The sequence below is a fragment of the Microtus oregoni genome, unplaced genomic scaffold, assembly GCF_018167655.1.
Source record: "Microtus oregoni isolate MIOR12 unplaced genomic scaffold, Mior012 000013F_ref0000133, whole genome shotgun sequence".
In the NCBI taxonomy this organism is placed as follows: domain Eukaryota; kingdom Metazoa; phylum Chordata; class Mammalia; order Rodentia; family Cricetidae; genus Microtus; species Microtus oregoni.
The window spans coordinates 6,108,720-6,132,510 of record NW_024543072.1 but is presented as its reverse complement, the minus strand read 5'-3'; the positions used below and the strand labels follow the sequence as shown (position 1 = coordinate 6,132,510).

At 35.8% G+C, this 23,791-nt stretch overlaps 1 protein-coding gene and 1 non-coding gene across 4 annotated transcripts in view; one reads left to right on the top strand and one right to left on the bottom strand.

Annotated features, from left to right (window-relative positions):
- The window catches only part of Tasor (transcription activation suppressor), a 52,906-nt gene that overhangs the window by 21,504 nt on the left and 7,611 nt on the right, over nucleotides 1-23,791 (top strand). For 2 of the 3 annotated variants that reach the window (XM_041662314.1, XM_041662316.1), the window contains exons 8-18: nucleotides 1,927-1,958; nucleotides 2,640-2,745; nucleotides 4,713-4,816; nucleotides 4,898-5,001; nucleotides 8,855-8,927; nucleotides 9,021-9,092; nucleotides 11,189-11,890; nucleotides 14,248-14,630; nucleotides 16,307-16,451; nucleotides 17,809-17,868; nucleotides 21,799-22,721. In XM_041662314.1, the coding sequence (XP_041518248.1) occupies nucleotides 1,927-1,958; nucleotides 2,640-2,745; nucleotides 4,713-4,816; nucleotides 4,898-5,001; nucleotides 8,855-8,927; nucleotides 9,021-9,092; nucleotides 11,189-11,890; nucleotides 14,248-14,630; nucleotides 16,307-16,451; nucleotides 17,809-17,868; nucleotides 21,799-22,721 (2,704 nt within the window). The remainder of the gene's footprint in view (nucleotides 1-1,926; nucleotides 1,959-2,639; nucleotides 2,746-4,712; nucleotides 4,817-4,897; nucleotides 5,002-8,854; nucleotides 8,928-9,020; nucleotides 9,093-11,188; nucleotides 11,891-14,247; nucleotides 14,631-16,306; nucleotides 16,452-17,808; nucleotides 17,869-21,798; nucleotides 22,722-23,791) is intronic. The other variant, XM_041662315.1, reaches the window with a different exon arrangement.
- On the bottom strand, nucleotides 9,580-9,686 carry LOC121455469. Its single transcript, XR_005975496.1, has one exon. It is a non-coding gene; the product is annotated as a U6 spliceosomal RNA (small nuclear RNA).

The window sequence follows — 23,791 nt, the reverse complement described above, 5'->3', positions numbered from 1 at the left end:
ATTTACCTAGCAACTGAATTGTGGGGCTCCCCCTTCCACTCACTCCCCCCCCCTTCCTTCCTGTTTTTTGTTTATTTGGGTTTTTTTTTTGAAGGTTTATCTGTACTTTAATAAATAGCAGTTTTGAAAAGTGAAATTTTAACTGGTTATGTGGTATATGCTTGTACTACCAGCACTTGGGACATAGAGGTCAGCCGTGGCTGTCCAGTGAGTTTGGAGCCATCTTTACTACGTGAGTCCCTGCCTTCCCCAAACAGAAATTTTGTGTTTTTAGCTCTCTTACAATCGAGTTTCTATAAAGCTTTCTCCCAGAGAAATGAAATATTTAATGGAATACCTAGACATTCCTAGTCTTAAGATTCAGGTGATATTTTCTTTTGAGTTCATAAACATAAAGTAACTTCTCAAACTGTCTAAAAAACAAACAAATATATCTTTATAGGGTGACCTCTGTTGTCTTTTAAAGTCAAATGCACTTGATAAAGAACACTCTGGTTGTTTTGTTTGTTTTTCTTTTTGGAGCTAGAGTTGTCTTGTATTCTATAGCCCAGGCAGGCCTGGAGCTTACTATTGATAGAACTCAGGTTTAAGATTGAGAAGATCCTGCCTCAGCCTCTTGAGCATTGGTATGAGCTACCAGTTCCTTCCTATTGATACAGTACTTTTTTTTTTTCCCCGTATTTAGTGAGACCTCAAAACCTCTACAAGTACCAGTTCATATAATGCAGAGTTGGGTTTCTCCTTTTGCTTCATATATATGAATGCTGACATAACACATTTATTATAGTATTTTTTGATAGATGATCTTTAAAAGACATAACCACTTACAATTATGAAAGTCATATTCCTGAAAGTATTAACTATCCCCCTTTCATCTTCTATGTGTGTGTGTGTGTGTCTGTCTGTCTGTCTGTCTTTTGGTAAAGTCTATGTAGTCATGGCTGTCTTGCAACTTGCTAAGTAGACCAGACTGGTCTCAGACTTACAAAGATCCACCTTCCTCTGCCTCCTGAATGTTGCCTGGCTCTTTTCCTACTTTGTTGAATCCCTTCTGTTGACCCCCAGATTGATTCAGACAAACATTGATGAGACATCCACCCTATGCTCTGAGTGTGCCATGAGTACCCTTGCGTTGGGACCCACTCTTACTGCTATTCCTTTTCCCCAGTTCCTGCATAGCTGTTTTTTTATGTTTCCTCTAGCCTTTCCTATCATTGGATGTTCTTTTGAGGTTTGTTTGTTTGTTTGTTTATTTATTTTTAATATAAACTCTTGTACTTGATCTTTTTTGTGTAGCTCTTGAAATCATAATCTAATAAACTATACTTGTTGATAATTACCTTTCTTCATCATTAGATTGTAATTTGTTTGAAATAGGGACTGTCTTCTGTTTATACTTAGAATTCTGTTACCTAGAATTATGCCTAATAAATAATAAGAGCTTAAATATTTGTTAAATGGCTAAGGATGTATTTGTATAGAAAGGCCGTTTTTTTCTAATCGTATTTTCAATATATATATCTTGAAATATATATATGTATATATAGTTGACAAAGGTATTAATAGTCTTCTGTCTGTAAATGGATAAATATAAAACAGCTTTCATAAATTTTGGCAAGCCTGTAATAGAACAGTAAACACTTCTTAAAGAATTAAGTTTACTTATTTTGTAAAGAATAAGTTTTCTTACTTGCAAGAATTTTGTTCTTTTCTGTAGTTCCATTGGAAATGACACTCACAGGCTGGTGCTTTAGTTCAGTTAAAATTGCTTGCTGTACGTGTGAGGTTCTAGGTTCCATCCCCAGTCCTGAAAAATACAACAGCACCAACAAAAACACAGAAAGTATGTCAGGGTCCTAAATGTTAACTTTCATGTTGCTTCCAATCAGTAATAATTTTCCTTTCTTTTTAAAAAATTATTTGTAGATCTAACAGCTTTAATGCAGATAGAAACATAGGTAAGAGTCTTATTTTTTTTTACTTTTATAAGTTGAAAGTATAAACAGTGAAAAATTAATAAGTTCAGTATTTTTTATTTTCATAATAATATGAAATATAAAATAAGTGAGGTCATGTTATATATAGCATCAGTATTTGGTCATTTAAACATAAGGAGTCTTTTTAAAATATGCTACTGCTTCTGAAGATGGACCAGAATTTCTAGCATTTTAAATTGATAAAAAAAGATAAATTACAATTGAACACTTTAAAAGCGTTGTATTCACCAGAGGTTTTTGATTTTGATGACGAAGATTGAAATCAATGCTGCCTTTTAAGTTTCTTTATCACAAAAGAGAGGAGATATTAACCAGGTTTAATACAGTCTCCTTTGGGACAGTGACTACATTGTTTGTGTTGCTTTCTAATGAGGGGACTCATTGGAAAGTTGGAATAGTTTTTTGAAGTTGGTTCATTGGTTAGGGTTAGGGCTAGGAATGGTTCATTGAAGTTGGAATGGTTTCTGTTAAAGGGAAAAGATAACTGAACCTAAAATCTTAGCATTGTGAAGCTTTCCCTGATGGATATGTCACTTCTGTGTTGATTTTGTACTTAATTCTTATTTCTAGATAATTTTCATTTCTAATAAGTATTTACCTTCTGGGCTATCAAGCAACTGGGCTCTTATTTCTTGTGTTTAGAAAGAGTTTACTACACACTGTGGAAAGGACAACTTTTAAATAAAGGAAAGCTTCTGTGTTACATTTCTTTGAGGTCAGCCACTCGTGCCTTTTTGCCTATCAAGCTGTAAGTATATAACATTAAAATAAAATAGTGAGGAAGGGCAGAGGGAGGATCATAAGGAAGGGGAATAAATAACAAAGTATAATGACATTTAACCCTTTATTTCATATAGCGAGGCTAAAAATTAACTTAAAAATTAAAAAGAAAATAGTATTTGGCAGTTAAGGAGACTGAGTTTTAGTTTTTTGATTGTTTTTAAAAAAATTTCAGTTTATCTTATTCTGGATTGGAATTCACGATATAGCTCAGGCAGTCTTTCTTGTTTCAACTTCGTGTGTGATAGGGCTATAATTATATACCACCATTCCTGGGTTGCTAGCCATTTATTTTTTTCAATATTAAATTTTACTGTGGTCTATAAAAACTTAAACATAAATGTTAATGTGTTTCTAAAATGGTTGTAACTTCAGAAAGTTAATTGACAAACAAGCTCTGATTCTCAACTTTGAATACTAGTAAAATGGATAGTCTATTCTAAATGGTTGTAAGTCTAAAAGACTTAAAATTTTATTCTACTTAGATTTTTTTTAAAGCAGCTTGTATGTAATAGACTTAAGAGTTGGCCATTTTTAGCTGTGTGTGGTGGAACATACTTGTAATCTCAGTACATGGGAGGCTCAAGCAGAAGATTTTGAGTTCAAAGACATTGTTGGCTGCTTAGTGAGCTCTAGACTTCTGTGCTGCAGACCCTGATGAAAGTCTGCTTCAAAACAGAAGAGGGGTGGTAGTGGCTAACACTTGTTTGTTGAAAAGAGCTTTGATGTGGTAAATTAATATACATACACAGTTTATAATTCGTATAGCATGTTAGGATTAAAAGTTTACTTATTAATATGCAGAAAATGGTGTAAATGCTTGAAGATAAAGGTCAGTGGTAGAATGCTTGCCTGCCATACAACTCTTGGGTTTGATCTTCAGCATCTCCTAAAGAAGAGAATTATGCCAGCTCATACTATAACAGTAAATAACTATTCTTTTTATTAGTAAACTTGGCATGTAGGATTAGCTTCTGATTTAAGGATGTAATGTTGGTAGTATTGCCAGTTGCTACTTACTTGAGTGTAGATACCTGACCTTCTTGTGTCAGGTATCTCTCTTTTTTTTTTTTTGGTTTTTCTTTTTTTTTTTTTTCTATTCACATTTATTTGGTGAACTCAAAGCTAAGGCAAACAATTATCAAAACACAAAGAAAATACAGGACATCATTCATTCTGTCCACATCCAGTACCTTTTAAAAACCAGTATCTTTACTCTCCTGTCTAGAAACAGCGATGTCATGACGTCCTCTGAAGCTGATTACTTTTACAACACTTCCTTATAAGCTAAAGATATAGACGCCCAAGGCAGTTTGAGTTTTGGGTACATTCTTTATGTGCATAGAGGTGGGCAGAGGACAACTTGCTGAGTAGTAGTCTTTTCATCATGTGGGTTTTTTTGGTTTTTCGAGACAGGGTTTCTCTGTGGTTTTGGAGCCTGTCCTGGAACTAGCTCTTGTAGACCAGGCTGGTCTCGAACTCACAGAGATCCGCCTGCCTCTGCCTCCCGAGTACTGGGATTAAAGGCGTGCGCCACCACCGCCCGGCCTCAGGTATCTCTTTAGAATAAGGTTAAACTATTATTAATAAATGCATACATTACCCATCAGGTGTATTTTATTTTGTTGACCTTCTGGTAAGGTCTCAGGTAGCAGCTGGTTACAAGTTCACTGTGTAGCAGAGGATGACTTTGAACCTGTGATCCTCTTGCCCTCTACACCTCCCAGATGCTGGCATTACAGGATGCGTCACCATACCTGTTTTATGTGATACTGGAGAGTGAGCTCAGGGCCTTTTATATGTTAGGCAAGCACTGAACCAATTGAATTGCATTCCCAGCCTGTATCTTATTAAGTGTATATATTAATATGTCTGATAACATTGCTAGAGTTAAAAATGCAGGTATGCCAAACATGCTCTTATGTTTTCTTTCAGTCCTGAAAAGTTAGATGTTGAAACAGTAATGAGTATTGATTGTTTGAAACAGAAAATTCCTTCTGCATTGTTTAATAAAGACACATACTTGGGTCCTACTGAAGGTAAAGTAATTTCATTTTACTTAAATATGTAAGAAGCAGACCTGATTTGATGTTTTACTGTGTATTTTTTCTTTGTGTTAGTTTTAAAGAATGGGATGTATTGTAGCCTTTATGAAGTTGTAGAAAAGACAAGAATTGGAAGTAACATGGAGTGTTTACTGCAAAAACTGGAGAAAGAAAAACTTGTGAGTGAAAAGTTTTAAATATTTCCATTATCCCTTAAAAGTAATATATTCATAAGTTATCGTTAATATTTCAATTTATTTTTGACACTGAAAGTCCTGCAAGGTCTCTTTTGGGTATTTTACTATTAGTACTTTTTTTCTTTGGAGACAAGCTCTTGCTATGTGGTCTTGGCTGGCCTGGATTTCTGTATAAGTAGATATAATACTCTTGGTTTTCAGTAAACTTTCTGTAGATCCATTTTTATTATATATTGTGATTATAAATGTATTGTCAAATATTCATGGGATACTGAATGAGACAGACTATAGCATTTATTTCAAAAAGATGTGTTTTTACTTTATGTGTTTGTTTACATGCATGTATGTATGTAAACTGTGTGCATACTTAATGCCTGTGGATGCCAGAAAAGGGCATCAGATCTGGTGGAACGCAGGTTACAGGTGGTTGTGTAACTTATGCTGGGAATCAAACCTAATTCTCCACAAGAGTAGGTGCTCCTAACTGCTGAGCCATTTACAGATTCAAAAGAACAAGATAATCTGGTGAATGTTTAAAAGGGACAAAAAAATTTAACCATCTGAGAGGAAAAAGTAGGGAGCTATATCCTTCAGTGTCTTTGAGCCAGTATGGGCATGGGAATTTGGATTTTGTCCTGAGAACTGTAGCTTTTGATGTATTTAGAGAATAGGGATCAGGCCTTGAGTATGTATACATTAGCTTTCCTTTATCTGTCTGTCTGTCTATTTGCTTTCTTATTTCTAATTTAATTGTACTGTAATCTAAACAGATGTTTTTCAGATAAGTCCCAAGTGGTCACTTTTTGTACATGTCCTCTGTTTATAAATACATATTCCATAATGGTTGAATGCTAGATACATAATTCAGGGTTGACAATATTTATTTATTTTGAAAAAAATGGATTTTACTAAGAAATTTTTTTTCATTTGTTTCCAAACATAGTCTTGCCTGTTGTTCATTATGTAGACCAGGCTAACCTTGAACTCATATGACCTTTCTCTGCTTCTCGCTATCAAAGGCTGTGATTAGTGGCACTAATCCAAAAGAAGGGTTTGATGTGGGTACAAGGTGTTTATTTTGCTGCTGTTAGGATTTTTAGAGCTTATCTGATCCCCTTAACCCCCACAGTACGGAACATGGAATCTGGAACTTCAGATACGCTAGACCACGGACTACTTCCACAAAGCTATAATTCCCAGCCCTTTTTTCTTTTATATTTTGAGAAAGTATCTGTCTGAGTTTTCCAGGCTGCCCTTGAACTTGTGATCCACTTATATCAGCCTCTCAAGAACTGAGATTGCAGGCCTGTGCCCTCAGATCAGGCTTTCTGGTTGCTTTTTAGGTTTTTCTTCTCCTTTCCTTGCCTCTCCGTTTTCGTTCTCTTCTCTCACAGTCTCTTCGCGGTTGGGGCCTACCCCTTCCTCTCTTCTCCCCCCCCCCCCCCCCCCCCCCCCCCCGTTCTAGTGTGTGTGTGTGTGTGTGTGTTTTGCAATCACAGTATCTAGGTACTAATTTCTTTTTCTTTTTTTTTTTTGAGATGGGGTTTCTTTTTTTAACAGCTCTGGTTGTCCTGGAACTCACTCTGTAGACCAGGCTAACCTCAAACTCACAGAGATATACCTGCTTCTGCCTCCCGAGTGCTGGGATTAAAGGTGTGTGCCACCACCACCCAGCCGGTATTAATTTCTTACATATCCACTGTGGTTTTGTTTTTTGCTATTGTTGTTTTTTTTTTCCTTGTCTGAATTTCTGGAGAGATTGCTAGTTCTATTTCTGGTTATACGTCTCCTTCGTTCTCTGTAGTCTTTATGAGCAGGAAAAGGAGTATGTCAGACTTTGGTTTCATATTTGTTAATTCCTGTGTTTTCTGCTTACCTTATTTATTTATTTATTGGCTAGGGGTGTCGGGGCAGGTTGAGACAGGCTTTCCCTGTATAATAGCCTTGGCTGTCATGGAACTAGCTCTTGTAGACCAAGCTGGCCTCGAACTCATAGAGATCTGCCTGCCTATGCCTCCTGAGTGCTGGAATTAAAGGCATGTGCCAACACACCCTGCTGATTTTTTTTTAAATATTTATTTATTTATTATGTATACAATATTCTGTCATTGTGTATGCCTGCAGGCCAGAAGACCCCATTACAGGTGGTTGTGAGCCACCATGTGGTTGCTGGGAATTGAACTCAGGACCTTTGGAAGAGCAGGCAATGCTCTTAACCTCTGAGCCATCTCTCCAGCCCCCCTGATTTTTTATTTTATTTTATTTTTTTGGTTTTTTCAAGACAGGGTTTCTCTGTGGCTTTGGAGCCTGTCCTGGAACTAGCTCTTGTAGACCAGGCTGGCCTCAAACTCACAGAGATCCGCCTGCTTCTGCCTCCCAAGTGCTGGGATTAAAGACGTGCGCCACCATCGCCCACCGCCCGGCTTTCTTTCTTTCTTTTTTTTTTTTTTTTTTTTTTACACCCTGCTGATTTTAATGGTTCTTTATAGTCTGTAAACTATTAAGTTTGTGGGATTTGTAAAATGCGATATTATATTTGGAGTGAGTGTGATGTTAAAGGCAGGTGTTTTCCTCAGTGCGCACAGATTCATTATGCCCAGGACTTGAGGACACTATTAAGGAAAGGCATATGATGTTTTTGGAACATTTTAGATCAAAGTTTTTAGATCTGAAGTAATCTTGCACATACATTGTCTATGTGTGTATTGTGAGATATGTGTGTCTGGCTTTAAAGATTAATGGTAATTATAAGGCCAACTTAAGCGTCTTGAAATTTATGCTACGTGTATGTCACTTATCAGTATGATGTGGTCTGGCCTGATGGTTTCCAGGAGACAAAAAAAAAAAAAAGGGCCACTTCAGGGTATATGTAACTTTTATTTTTGTTAAAATGAAAATCTTACTCTTGGTATAAGCTTCCTTTGTATCAGAAACATCTGGTGACTGACCTATACTGAGTGTAATTTTATTATTATTATTTTAAAGGGAAATATCCCTGAGTTTCATGAACGTTCTCTAGATTGGGATCTTCCTGGATCATTGATCTTCTGGACTCTCACCCTTGCCCCTAGTTTTGGCTTATTCAAGTCTTAGTCTAAAAGAGCCATGCTAGAGCACTAGACAGTTGTTTTTAATAGATTGGATTAAAGAGGAGAAGTTATCCTGGGGAAGTTGGCTCACTTGGAACCTCCAAACATGATATCACTACTTTTACAGTGTTTTTGTTAGTACAATCACTTTTTATCTTCAATGTTAATAGCAATTTAGGCAGCACAATTTTCACAGTACAAATATCCTTTTCTGTTCATTCCATCCTTGAATCCAGAAGCTAAATAAAAATAAAAAATGCTGTATGTTAGATTGTTTTATTTTCCTCTGACACAGTGCCCTTGGTCTTCTTTGTCACTGTGACCAGAGGAAGGATTTACAAGAGTATGCACACTAAGATGTCCTGGCTACATCGGAACTCTTATTTTCTTTCTTTGACTATTTGACCTTTGTAACTTGATGTCTATTAAACATTTACCCATCCTCCCTATTCTGTTCTTACCCTGGAGTAAGTAATAAGTACTTTAAATGCTTGCAAACTCTCATAAGTGTCCTTCCTTAGAATGTTGCGGATCCTGCAGCCTTGGGGTCTTGTCAGTGTTCCCATTCTTAGTTTTGTGGTTTGAGTGTTATTTTGTTTTACTGTAGTGAAGAATTTTAGCCTAATTTAGTAGCATTATTTTCTTTTAAAAATGATTATATTTTTTTATACATAGTAGTAAGTGTTGTGTCTAAAGTAGTAGTAATAATTTAGTGGATACACCTCTGCTGTCTTCCCAACCTGCAGGTTCTTGTTAAACCTTTGGGAGACCGAGGATATCTTTTTCTTCTCTCTCCTTACCAGATGATTTCTCCATATGGTAGGTAGTCTGGCTTTAATTCTTACAATTTAAAAGTATATTGTGGCTTTTTCTTCTTTATTTTTTCTTTTTCTTTCTTCCTTTTTTTTTTAGAACATCAGACTGCCCAGTCTCGAATCCTACATGCTTTGTTTCTGTTTCAAGAACCTAGATGCCTAATTATCAGTAAGTTTTTTTTTTAATGTTGAAGTGTAATTGCTGATAGATATTATTAAAATCTTTTCAGTAAAGCTTCATATTATTTTTGTACATATTATTCTTTGAAATAGTGGGATTATTTTGTGGAATAAGCAAAATAAAACATGACTTTGATAAGTTCCCTTTCCTGTTTTTGTGTATGCTGTTTCCTGGCTTTGAAGTTTTTTTTCTTTTTTTTTTTTGTTCTCCCTGCATGTATGCCTGCAGGCCAGAAGAGGGCGCCAAATCTCATTACAGATGGTTGTGAATTGCCATGTGGTTGCTGGGAATTGAAATCCAGCCAGTGCTCTTAACTGTTGAACCATCTCTCCAGCTACCTAAACTTTTTCTTTTGACTATGAAAATTTGTTTTTTTCTTTTTGATCAGTGCTTTCATTAATCATTAATGAAATTTTATTATAATTGTTTTAGAACTACAGCTTAGTAAGCTTTTTAAATTGATTTTTATTGAGCTAAAAATATGAAAGGCTTCACGAATTTGCGTGTCATCCTTGCGCAAGGGCCATGCTAATCTTCTCTGTATCGTTCCAGTTTTTGTATATTTGCTGCCGAAGTGAGCACAGCTTAGTAAGTTTTATGTGACATGTTTTTCTCTGATTCATTTTTGCATTCAAGTTTTAGTGATTTTAAAGTGTCATATGCCATATTAAATATTAGGTGTAAATGGAGACTGTGCTTCTGTTTCCTGGGCACCCAGACTTGAACACTGTATTAATTACAACACTGTGTGGTCAGTGGCTCAGGTGTATTCCTAGCTAGCTCTTTCATCTTCAGTTAGCCCATTTCTATTTTATCTATCTATTTATTTATTTATTTATTTATTTATGGTTTTTCGAGACAGGGTTTTTCTGTAGACCAGGCTGGTCTCGAACTCAGAGATCCGCCTGCCTCTGCCTCTCGAGTGCTGGGACTAAAGGTATGCGCCACCATCGCCCGGCCCCATTTCTATTTTATATTTTACCATAAGGCTTGTGGTTTGTTACCACACATTGCATTCTTGGATTTGCTTGACTCTGCCTTCTTTCTCACTGCATTTAGTTTTCCCGCCCTGCCATAGGGCCAAGGAGCTTCTTTTTTTTTTTTGGTTTTTCGAGACAGGGTTTCTCTGTAGCTTTTTTGGTGCCTATCCCGAAACTAGCTCTTATAGACCAATCTGGCCTCAAACTCCCAGAAATCCACCTGCCTCTCTGCCTCCCGAGTGCTGGGATTAAAGGCGTGCGCCACCACTGCCCGGCATCCAAGGAGCTTCTTTATTAACCAATGGTAATAAAACATTCATAACATAAAGAGGGGAATCCCACATCAGTTAGGCCATTCATAGTTAATGAGAATTTGGAATATTTATGTTAGAGAAGATTTTTTGTTGTTTAACTTTTCTAACAACAAACTTGAATACCATTAAGGAATTCCCACTTTGGGATTAAGCCTGGATTTCTCAGCTGTGGTTACTCAGTGCATGGATATGTGCTTATGAGGAAATGAGTTTATATAAAGTTGTTATTTTATGAGCAAGATGGACTGACACTGCTATTTGCAAGACTGATACTGCTTAGAATCTCAAATCTTGCTTTTACCCCATTCTTTGCAATTTGCTTGTCACCATTTGTGTTGACTTGGGGCCAGAAGGAAGTGAAGATTGTTAGTGAGGAGTTTTTTCCTCATTAAAAAGTCTGTTTTCCTTTTTCATTTGTTTTGGTTCTTGGCCCATTTTAAGCAGAAACATGGTACTCGTCAGTTGGCTGCTATGCTATATGTGTATTAGAAACAATAACTGGTTCAGCATTAATGTTCAGATGTTATACTTCAATAATAAGATTTATATTTAAGGGCTGGAGAGATGGCTCAGAGGTTAAGATCACTGGCTGATCTTCCGGAGGTCCTGAGTTCAATTCCCAGCAACCACATGGTGGCTGACAACCATCTGTAATGAGATCTTGTGCCCTCTTCTGGCCTGTAGGCATACAAGGAGGCTGAACACTGTGTACACAATAAATAAATAAATCTTAAAAAAAAAGATTTATATTTAATTTCCTTACTATGCCTTACTTTCTGTTTATTTGCAGCACAAAAGGGTATAATGAATCCAGCACCACAGGAGAAACATGAGAACATATCAGATATATTAAAAATAACTCAGTTTTTACAGTTTGCTTTGATTCAGTGTCGAAAAGAATTTCAAGATATAAACACTATAAATTTTTATTCTGTTGTTGAGAAGTACGTAAGTGAATTTTTTAAGCGAGGTTTTGGTTCAGGTAAGCGAGAGTTTTTCATGTTTTCATATGATTCACGATTAGATGATAAAAAATTCCTATACTCAGCACCAAGAAATAAATATCATATTGACGACTGCTTACATACCTACATTTATCAGCCAGAAATGTATCAATTACCTATTTTTAAATTAAAAGAGTTATTTGAAGAAAATCGAAAACGTCAACAGTTTAGTCCACTTTCAGATTATGAAGGTCAAGATGAAGAAATTAATGGTTCAAAAATGAAATTTGGAAAACGAAATGGCTCAAGGGGTGAAACTACTGATCCTGCACAGCAGAAGTCGTCTCATTCTCTAGATTATGATAAGGATAGAGTCAAAGAATTGATTAACTTAATCCAGTGTACCAAAAAAAATGTGGGTGGGGACCCAGATACAGAAGATACTAGAAGCAAAAATATCTTGAAGAGGAAGCTTGAGGATCTACCTGAAAATATGAGAAAATTCGCCAAAACCAGCAATTCATCTGATAATTACCATCTATATGAAGGTAAAATGACACACTACTTTTATGATAATATCTATTTTATGAACTAGCTAAAGAATAGTTCTGTTCTTTTCCATGTTATAGAGATACTCAATTTACTAAGCCTAAGAGTCAAATACAGAATGTCCTGGGTACATGGTTGGGTTTGGATTTTATGTTCTTTTCTTTTCTCCCTATCTTTTTTGAGACAGGGTCACACTGGAGCTCTGGCTGGCCTGGAATGCTCACCAGTCTCCCTTTCTCTGCTTCCCAGAGAGTATAGTTACAGATGTGAGCATGCCTGCCTGCCTGGCTTGTTCAGGATTGGTTGACCCTATCCTTGAAATTACACTCACAGTAGATAATAGGTCACTGCGGTGGCTTTACATTTCTGGCTGTTAGCCACTTTTGCTAGTGCTAACTTACATGTTCCTCTTGCTGTTTGCCTGTGGTCCTTTCCTTTCTCAGCAAGCTTTGTTCTTCAGGTGTGTGTTGTGTTACGGCTCAATTCTTTCTTGTACAATCCAAGAAAACATAAATCATCCTGAATTCAGTTACCATGTCACCACTAAAATGGGTTCTGAATCCAGATGCAAAGAACTGGTTTGCTTTTGTGTATTTGTTTCCTGAATGTCTTACCATTGCCTTTCCAGGGTGACGGATTCAATAATCATTTGTTTCCTTTGAGTTATTTGGTTGGTCATGAACTTGCTGGTCCAGATAGTTACTATTATGTCATTTCTGATGCTCAAGCAGCTAAAGAGTGAAAGAGTTGTCTCCTGTTTTTTAAGAAAAAAAAAAAATTTTTTTTTTAGAATACAACCATGACCGTTCATTTGTATACATAGCTGCTTTCACACAGATTTATAGAATTGCAGTAAAGACGGCCAGATCTGCCGGGCGATGGTGGCGCACGCCTTTAATCCCAGCACTCGGGAGGCAGAGGCAGGCGGATCTCTGTGAGTTCGAGACCAGCCTGGTCTACAGAGCTAGTTCCAGGACAGGCTCCAAAGCCACAGAGAAACCCTGTCTCGAAAAACAAAAACAAAAAAAAAAAAGACGGCCAGATCTTAAAATGATGTTTAAAACATTTAATGTCTGATTTTATATAAAACATTTACCCTGGTATGTCATATTTCTTATTTCTTCGTTGTTCAGTTTAGGCTAATATGATAAAGTATATTCAACACTTTTAAGCATAGCTTGAACTTAGCTCCTATACTATATTTTGTTTTTGAAACGAGCGATGTTTGTTGGATTGTTTTGACTGTTGCTTAATGAATGGACCCTTCTGAACTTTAAAATGAAATTTCTTAGATTCATACAATTACTGTTATGTTTCTTTGTTGTATTATTTTCAGTTGATAGAAATGGGAGACTGTTATCGTAGTGTGTTTAAATATTATAAGTTAAATGCTCATACAGTTTTTTTAACTTTTTTATACTGGCTAATTCAGAAGCATGAAATATGAGGTTTGGCCTTTTGTTTTGTGCTCAGAAACCTTACTTGTTTTCTTTTCAAATGTGTTTGTCTTGACTAGGTTTGGCAGATTAATGTCCTTGGCATATTATATACTTTATGCTCTGAACAAACCAAAAAGCCTTGTTTATGCTAGATAAGCACCCACCCACTTAATTGCATCCCCTGTTCTCTTTATTTTTGAAACAAGATTTCACTAAGTTGCCCAGATTGGCTTTTGGCTTATTGTTTAGCCCAGGCTAACCCAGGTATCTTGGCTTCCCAGATATGTGGGATAGGCATGTGCCACCACATCTGGAACCCTTTTATTCTTGAATTATTCATTGTGGTAGTCATTGCATGTAATTAAAATGAAATAAAACAATATTTCACCAGCCGTACAGCTGTTTGGACCATACTGATAGGAATATTGCAGTCATTGCAAAAAGTTGTATTTGATGGTGCTGTTGTCTGGTATAACTTTGTAGAATTTTCTTTACTTGACTTTGGCATCTCTTTACTTTCAGTGTCTATGTCTCATATCTCTTGTGTCCTTCTTGGTTTTTAAATTACTCAATTCATTTCAGTAGCCTCTCTATTGGTTTGTTAACATTAGTTTCTTCCGTATTTGACTTTTGAAGACTGTTTTCAGACAAACAAGGATCTGGCCATGCTACTGTTCTTTTATGTGTTCTTCAATTTTTCAGAAACAGTTATTGTAAAGTACACACATACTTGTAAAATCTAAGCCTAAAATATTTTAGTTCCTACCCATAAATGCCTTAAATGATTTTTAAGTTATATTTTATTTTTAAAAGTTTAAGTTTAAAGGGGTTTTAAAAGTTTAAGTTTTTTCATTCTGTCATAAATGAGTATACTGGCTTTCAAAATACAAGAGATGGCTTTTCTTTCTTTTTCTTAGAGTCTCCACAGTCCATTGGCTTACTTGGACACGATCCTAACTTGAGACTGCAACAAGAAGAGGCATGTAACATTGGAGATGCCCATAAGCTTTATAATTGGTTATCAGAAGCATTAGCAAATGAACGACACTCAGATGCAAGGCACTCAGATGCATTCCTGACAGATACAGTCAACAAGGCCTTAGGACTGAGTAGCAGCGGTGCCTGTGAAGAGCTAAGACAAAAGTGTGACTATGAGCTGAATCCTCCTTTAGATAAGAAAGACTGTGAGCAGCCTGCTTGTACAAAAGTTGAAAATGTTCATTTTAAGGGTGCTCAGAGCCCACTGCTAGAAGTTGATGCAGCGTCTGTAAAGTACCCTACTCTTGCTTCTACCAGTGAGGTAGGCATTGACCATAAGCTACATTTGACAGACAGAAACATGACTTTCTGGTTATCTGTTTGCTTTTGTGTATGCTGAAGAAAAAGTGTAGGGTGCACTTGAGAGAGTGACCTTCCTTTCAGAAAGAAATAAGACATACTTCTGAGTAATAGTGTTTGTCCTGAAGGGTGAGTCTAAGCTTTTATTGTTGAAAAAAGATATATACTGAAATAATTGTTTTCTATATGCTTGTGTGCTTTATAAATAATGTAAAGTTTGTCAGTATGGTAAAACTTGGCATAGTAGGAGTTAATTTCATCTTGTTTCATGAGTCCTTTAAACAGTGGCTGTTCTCTGCTGTAACAGAATCAAAATGAGGCAGAAGAAGCAGCTGAACTTAGTAACATGGGGAGCAAATACATATGAGTGGAGTTTGAGATTATCTCTGAGTGATTCTCAGATTTGCTTACTGTGGAATCCAGTTTGTTTATGTATGGTTTGTCCTTAGTAGAGAGTGACTTCTGCATTAGTCCATACTTTCCTAAAAGAGACTTAATCCTTGAGGGTAATACCAAGACGGTACAATAGTTTTAAGGGTTTATAGCTTACTTATTCTGCCTTTGAATAAAAGTTGTATGCATGCCTCAGACTTTTTGTAGTTTTGAGATACTTATTTCAGGGAAAAGATGGGGGTAAGGAGGCTTGTGTAGTAGGCACTGAGATATTAACCTGTGTTGTTAATGTTTTTGAATACATTTAACAAGAGTATGGGCTTCTTCCTGTTTTTATAACTTAAATTCTATTTCTATTCATTTAAATATTACCGGTTGGTATCATTAAATTACAATAACAGAGTTGAATTATGGCCTATAAAATTTAAAACAAAAGTTTACCAGTCACTTCTTTAAATCAATACTGGTTTTGTGTGTGTGTGGTAATGTATTATGTGTTTTTAAAAATGCATTTTATTTCATGTGGTTGTTTTGCCTGCATGTTTGTAAATGCACCACATACATCTTTGATGTAGTAGTGGTGTCAGATCTCTTGAAAGGAATGGAGTTAAGATGGTTGTGAGCTGCTGTGTGGGGTTTCAGGAATTGAACCCTGGTTCTCTGTAAGAGCAGTTGATATTCTTTATTGCTGAATGTTCTTCATATCATCTTATAATTTTTTGTTTGTTTACTCTTTGAGTACATGTGAAGGTCAGAGGATAACTTTAGAAAGTTTGTTCTCTTTCCATCACGTGGCTCCTGAAGAGAGCTACCTCAGGTCATCAGGGCTTGATGGCAAGTGCCTTTCCCCACTGAGCCATCTTGCCAGGCCCCAGATAACCTTTAAGGACACTATATATTGTTTATTTCATTTATTTATTGGGGGGAGGTGTGTTTGTTTATGACACGGTTTCACTCTGAACCTGTGGCTGGACTGTAACTAACTGTATAAACCTGGTCGACGTCAAAAGGTATAGACCTTTTTGATCTTCCTGCCTCTGCCTTCCAAACCTAATTATAAGCAAGCACTACCATTCCTGGCCTTGGCAAAGTGTATTTTAAATTTAAATCTAGAGTATTACAACTTTATAACGTTGGTTTTATTTATTTGTAATGCTCGGACTGAAGTTGTGCATTTGTGGTGAGGAAGTAGTATAGTCTTGACATTAAAAGGAAAGCTATTAAATGTATGTACTCTTTTTTTAGGATCCTAATTTAATTAATGTCAGTAATTTTGAAGAGTGCAGTCTGTGTCCCACTGTTTCCATTGAGCATGGATTCCTTAGACAACATTCTAAGTCACATGATGAAGAAGAGACAGAAATACATTGGAAATTGATTCCAATTACAGGTAAGGATTAGTATACTTGGTCATAGGTTTGCTTCTTTTTACTTTGGGACCAGGTTCCTGGAGAGTTTCATCTCTTTTAGATTCCCGTCTTGGTTCACAAGGTAATAATCTTATGTGGCTTTGCCACAAGTCTTTATTTTTAGCACTATATTATTTATCACCATTACATTTATTTATTTACTTATTTATTTATTGTTTTTCAAGACAGTTTTTCCTCTGTATAGCTTTGGAGCCTGTCGTAGAACTTGGTTTGTAGCCCAGGCTGGCCTAGAACTCAGAGACATCCACCTGCCTCTGCCTCCTGAGTGCTGGGATTAAAGGCGTGTGCTGCCACCACTCGGCTACTATTACAATTCTTGATTGACATCAGCAAGTATCTTCAAAAGGGCTTATTAATATAGGGATTTAGGGCATAGTTACTTTTTGTGGAGTTTTAACATTCATATTATCATTTGCAAACTTGATAGAAACTGAACTTGGAAATAGGTGTTGGAGTGAAATGATGCTCTTTGGGTAGCCAGTAATTTTTAACTCACTAATCTAAACTTCACTGCAAAGCTATCTGCCATATAGCAATTAGTCATGTTGAGCCTCATCTGTATGAAGGAAATTTGATTTCCTAATGGTTTGTTCTAGAGCACAGCCTGAAATGACCAATGCAAATAGCTCATGGAAACTTACTGAACCACTGGCATTGATGGTTGTTGAAAGATTGTCATTTGTAATATTCTTTCTTGTCCATGAACACACTGCATGCTCTTAATATTCAAGTTTTTATTAGTCTTTGTTATCTAAGTATGTTTGGAATTGTTTTCTGGGCACATCTTTTCCATTCCTATACCTTTATTTAGACTTTGGAAAGAAATTGAAGAAAGAATGACTTTTGCTGAAAAGTAGACTGGCTTGTGACTTATAATCTATGAGACCTGTAGGGATTCTGAGAAGAATTTCTAAAATTGAGTGTCCATTGGCTTCTGCACTGTTCTATGCTTCCTACCTTACCAGAGGAGGCAGGAGGCCCTAGACCTGATGATGGAGAGAGAACTGATAACTTTTATGAAATGGAGACACAGTGAAACTTTGAAATAAAATAGAAAAGTAGTTTGTAAGTGATGGTTATCCCAGCCCTTTATAATTGCTGTTGAGTCATTTAAAGAAATAATATAGGTACTGCTTTTTTCCATTACCTGAATGGTTTCCATTCAGGTAGCTTCCCATTTCCAGATGACCTTTTAAGAATATTTAGGCAAAAGAAAGGACTATTCCTTTGTTAGCATTTGTGGTTGTCTAAAAGGTACCTAATAGGTGTCACTGGTATCTGAAGAGAGTCTGCAAATCTAATGGATGCTTTCCTCAGGAGGGAATGCAAGAAGCCCAGAAGACCAGCATGGGAAACATGGTGAGAAACAAACACCAGGTGAGAAGGCTCACTTTGCTTTTCTGCCCAATGTGTCCTCCTCAGAATTGCTACTTGGATTCTGGTTCTTCATCAGTAGGGAATGGATTTATTTTGTGCTCCATAGAGAGAAGTTTAGACAATATCTTTTTGTTTAATTATCATTTTAAAATTTAATTGTATCAGATACTCTTGTTAACAAATGTGATGTGTTTTGATCAGGTGATAAAGGAATATGAAAATGTTTTTTAGCGCATTTCTTCGGGTATTCTATAAGAACCAATCTTTATTTTTAAAATGCAACAAGATAACCACTTTTTTTTCTTTCCTTCTTTCTGTTTTTCCATTTTTCAAAACAAACTATCTTTGTAGTTTTAGATCTTGTCCTGGAACTAATTCTTTAGTCCAGGCTGACCTCAGATTTACAGAGATCCACCTGCCTCTGCTTCCCAAGTGCTGGGATTAAAGGTGTGTGCCACCACTGCCCGGCCATTTTTTTTTTTTTATACTCTGATCATAATTTTTCTTCTTTTTGTGGCCAAACTTTTTGTATATAAAACTAACTTCTCAGATAGTTTAAGGGATTGCAAACTGTTTCCAGAAACAAAAGTCCTACTGATTATCTAATTGCAGTAGCTACACAGAAGGGTCTCCTTTGTCTGACTGAGCTCAGTCAGACCCAGTTTCTCTGCACAACATTGTTGGCATTATTTTCTTGCCTGAGCCTGATAGTGACCTTTTTAATGTTTCCAATTGTTTTAATACCTTACTACTGGGGCGTGGTCTCTCAGTGGCTATTGGCTGAAGGAGCAGAAGGAGCTCCCGCAACACCTTACTCTTAAAAATCTTGTGTGTCTTTTTGTTATTTTAATTTAGGAGGAAAGTATTCATGGGGAAATCTGAAGGTTTCTTAATTTAGAAGGAAAGCTAACTGGCTTTCTTAGTAAATTATTAACCCTTCTCAGGAAGATGTTTATCTCCTAGGAAAGATGATTTATTTTTAAAAATACATGATGTAAGAAAGTATGCAAGTTGTAGTGTACAGCTCAGTAATATCCACATAAATATAACTTTGTGACTACTACCTAAGTCAAGATGTAGAACAGTTCTGGCACCCTAGCTTTTCGTCTCCATTCTCTCCATTCACAGTAGGTGGCCACTAATCTCACTTTCTTTACAATATGTTTAGTTTTTTTCTCCATAAATTGAACCCACTCTTGCCTGTTTGGCACTTTCATTTCAACTTTATGTCAAGGTTTCATCTATGTCGTGTACTGCAAGTAAATCTTCCTAGGAAAAATAGTTAACTTGTTTGAACTTTATAATCTTCATTCTCTTCCTTCAGATACTGTATTCATATTTTATAATTGAAAGTTAGATCTAAATGACATTACCATCTGAGAAATAATTCATATTCTTCACATGTTAAAAGTCAAATGACTGGTACTTTGTGTCAACAATCAGTAAAATAAACACGTATTATAGGTAATGACATCTGTCTATTAAATCCTCTATTGATAAAAATGTGTTTTTAAAGTTTTGATCTTAAAATCATATGGAGTAATTTGTAAAATAAAATTAGATTATGTTTATTCACAATTTTTGGAAGAAGTTTATTTGGCTTTTAAGTGTCATGTGTGGGTGTATATATAGGGAATAGAGGAGTACATTCAAGTGTGTGAATAAAGAGATCAGAGGAGAACATTGATTTCTTCCTCTATTGTGGGTTTGTTTGCCTTACTGCTTTGAGGGTTGGTCTTCACAGAAACAGAAGCCTAAGCCTGCCTTTTCAAAAAGGCTGTTATTATTATTATTATTATCATTATAAACTTTATAATGTGAATTGGTGTGAGGGTATCAGATCCCCTGAAACTGGGTTATAGACAGTTGTAAACTGCACATGGGTGCTGGGGATTGAACCCAGGTCCTCTGGAGGCACAGGCAGTGTCCTTAACCTCTGAGCCATCTCCCTAGTCCCAAAGTTAGGCTGTTTTGCTATCAGGCTCCTGAGGTCCACCTTTCTCCACCCTATAATGTTACATGCATGTGGGCATCCATGCATGACTTTTTACATATGTTCTAGAGATTTGAACTCTGGTCCTAATGTTGCATAGCAAGTGCTTTTACCCACTGACAGTCTCTAAAAAAAAAAAAAAAAAAATTTTGAGACGTAGGTTTTTCTGTTTAGCCCAGGCTATCCTATAAAGTTGTTGAAAATCCATGTCCTGATTTTTTTTTTTTTTACTCTAGTGGTGCGGTGGCTCAAACTTGGCTCTTATTTCAAACATCTGTTAAAAGACACCTATATTGTCAGAAAATAAATGTATTAAAGATGATCTATATTTTAAAAACTTTTATTATTTTAATAAAAATAATTGCTCTCAATTTTTCTAGTACTCAGGAGGTTGAGGCAGGAAGATTTATGAGTTCCAGGCCACCATGAGCCTGTCTCATAAAAGCAAAAAAGAATGGGTGGGGTTAAAAGAGAGGAAAAAAAGTATTAAGTGTGTTTACTTTGCTCTTAATAGGTTAATATTACCAATTTCTTATATGCCCTTCTATATATTTTATATTATTTTAAATACTTTTTAATGGTGTAAATTTAAATATAGAACATTCAGTATTCCTGAGTCTTACAGATAGGACTTGAACTTTATAATACTAATTTCATATAGTTTTAATTGTTGACAAATTAATTGGGTGTTTTGCTTTTTGTTTTGTTTTGTTTTGACCTTTATGCCTGTTGTTCTTACTATATTAGTGTCTTTACAGTAATTGAATGTAGTGGTCATGACATTGAAAACTGTGAGTTTGGGGAAAATAAAAATGGAATTTTGTGTAAGAAGAATGCAGCTACATCTGAGCATAAACTTGTAAATTCATTGTAGCATTAGAGGTTTGAAAATTCAGGGTTTTCTGATTTAGAGTCACCATTTTGTATACTACAATGGTGATGTGTTAGGGAATGGTGTTGATAAAGACTTAAGGAAAAATTCTAATTTTTCCAGGTCTTAAAATTGTGTGATAGCCTTTTTGACAAAGATTTTGACTTTATCTCTAAAATATATTATTGTAAATTAAAGTTCTATATATTTTCATCATATTTAAAAATATGTTGAAAAGTAGTTTTAAAAATTTACTTCGAAAAGTAGTTTTAAAAATTTAATCATGTTTGAATTTAAGATTTGTGAGGAAAACAACAGTATAAACTAATAGATTGAGCCAGTTCTTACAAGCCAAAGGTTGTAGTCCTGTTAGCACTGGATTGCACAAAGATTTTGTAATCCAAAATTCATAGTTTTGGATTACAGGAATAAAGAAATAAAAAAAATTGCTTATTTCTTCTTGGAATTATTTACAAATTAAATGAAAATAGTAGGAGAACATTCTAAAAGGTACTACTTTTATAGCTATGAAATAATTCAATTCTTCTGTTTTTTTAAGTCTTTTTTCCCCTGACAAAATAAATCTGTTATGCTGTAGGCAATCCATTAACCTATATGTGAAAGCCAGCCTAAAAATGATGCAACTTTTTAAGATCTTAAATGCTATTTCTGTTGAGCTTTCTAGTTGTCTTATATTCCATTCTTCAACTAATGTGGTATGATAATTATTGGTCATCTGTTAGCATCAGATGTACAGAATGGCACGAAAGCGACTTAACGTGTTTATGCCAAAAAGGCAATTTCTTAAAAATCTTTTTCCAGAGAGACACTTTTTGAACTTGTGAAGAAAGAAACTGTTCAGCGTTGCTGCTCTGCTTACTGAAATCCAAAGCCTAGCCTATAAGTAGAGCAGATAGGGTTCACAGTTTTTTGATGTTTTGAATTTACTTTGCAATGTATATTTTTAAATGTGTACCTGAGCTGATTGTTCTTAAAAATGAGTTTTTTGTTTTTTTAATGTTACCTATTTGGATTGCGCTTTTAATAATAAACTCTTCTTGTATAGGACTAAAATCGCCAGGAGAACCACTGGTGTGTCTGCCACCACTGGAGGCTTTTCCTCACGACCCTCGGGTAATAAGTAGAGAAAGAAGTGCTGATTACCAGTTTCCACCACCCTCTCCGTTTACAGACACTGTAAAGGGCACCACTGAGGAGGACCTGGTGTCAGGTCAGGTGGTGACAGTGGAAGAGCAGTGTGTGCCAGCAGCAGAGCCTCCTGCAGTGAGTGAGACTACAGAGAACACAGTGTTAGGAGAGTTCCATCTCTTTTCTAGAAAGATTGAAGAGATTTTGAAGCAAAAGAATGTTTCATATGTTAGTACAATTTCCACACCTATCTTTTCAGCACAAGAGAAGATGAATCGTCTTTCTGAGTTCATATATTCTAAGACTTCAAAAGCTGGTGTACAGGAATTTGTAGATGGTTTGCATGAAAAACTAAATACTATTATTATTAAAGCATCAGCTAAAGGTGGGAATTTGCCACCAGTAAGCCCTAATCATTCTCATACAACAGCATTGAATTCTCTGGGAAGGCATATTGTATCAATTTCTTCAAGTGACTTCAACAGTAAAGACCTTTTTCAACCAGTGTGTCCTGAGCCTTTAAAAGATATCAGTTCTAATGAACAGTATTCTTCGTCAATTGAAGTAGAAATGAATCAGTTACACCCCTGCAAGGAGTTAATTTTGACTTCTGATCACACTGTACCTGGTGATACTGCCCTGGAACCAGTAGAAAAAGAAATCACAAAATCAACTGGCGATATAAACATTTCTGCACAGCCTGCTCTTTCAAATTTTATAAGCCAGTTAGAACCTGAAGTATTTAATAGTTTGGTTAAAATAATGAAAGATGTCCAGAAAAATACTGTAAAATTTTACATTCATGAAGAAGAGGAGAGTGTGCTTTGCAAAGAAATAAAGGTAAATATTGAGAAGGTAATTATAGTGCTATATAAACTCAGTGGTCTGAACTCTCTAAAGTTAAATCTTAAAGGTGGCCATATTTTATTTTCTGAATTTAGTAATTAAGAATTGAATGGAATAGTGCATTGGGAACCTATGATCCCAGCATTGTAGATGTCAGAATCTTTTCTGTTGAATTTTTAAGATTGTTTGTATGTGTATAAGGATCTGGGGCTACAGCTCAGTTAACAAGTGTTTGACCCCCCACTATCATGGGGTAGGAAGAAGCCTCTGGTCATAACTGTAGATTTACTTGATTCTGAGATTAGATTTCCAAACAAAAAGCAGGTTTTTATAAATTTTGGAGGGTACTAAGTACATGTATGGTCTAAGTCTAGGGCAGCTTGTGAGAATCACTACTCATTCAGAGACTTGGCAGCAAGTACTTTTTCCCGCTGAGCTAGCTTGCTGGCCTTTGATTTGGAGGTTTTATATAAGGCTTGCTTAATTATTTTTTAATGAATGAGAAGGAAAAATGCAAAGTGTTATTGTAGGTTGTGCTGTTCTTCTCATGTGGAGTTTTATTGATCAGATGGAAACAAATGTCCAGAAATTGCATAGTGACACATTCGTTTGTCATACCGTGACCATGTCACAACTTTTAATGATCAGAAAGACTTCCATAGCTATAGAATACCATTTAAGGTATTTGATCTTGGAGTTTTAAAGTAACTGCATGTTCCATTTATGTAATTTATTTATTGTGACTGGAGTTTCTGTCTGTTTTGTTAGAGGCAGCAGAGGGACTTAGAAAACTAAATAGTTCAAGAAACTCAGTATCAATTAACAAATGCTTAATCTGTTTATCTTATGTTAGCTTGTTTAATGTGATATCCCAAGTAATAGATGAAGAGTGTTGAAATGAAAAAGGATACATACCACTGTTGTACTTTCTGTGTTTTCGTAGGAAGATGAAGAGAGACTTGGTTGCATCTTTGTTCTCTGTAATTGAACATAGTGCTTAACTTTTTCTCAACTCTAGAAACACATTTCTAACACAGAACTTTGGACATAGCTGCATGTTGGTG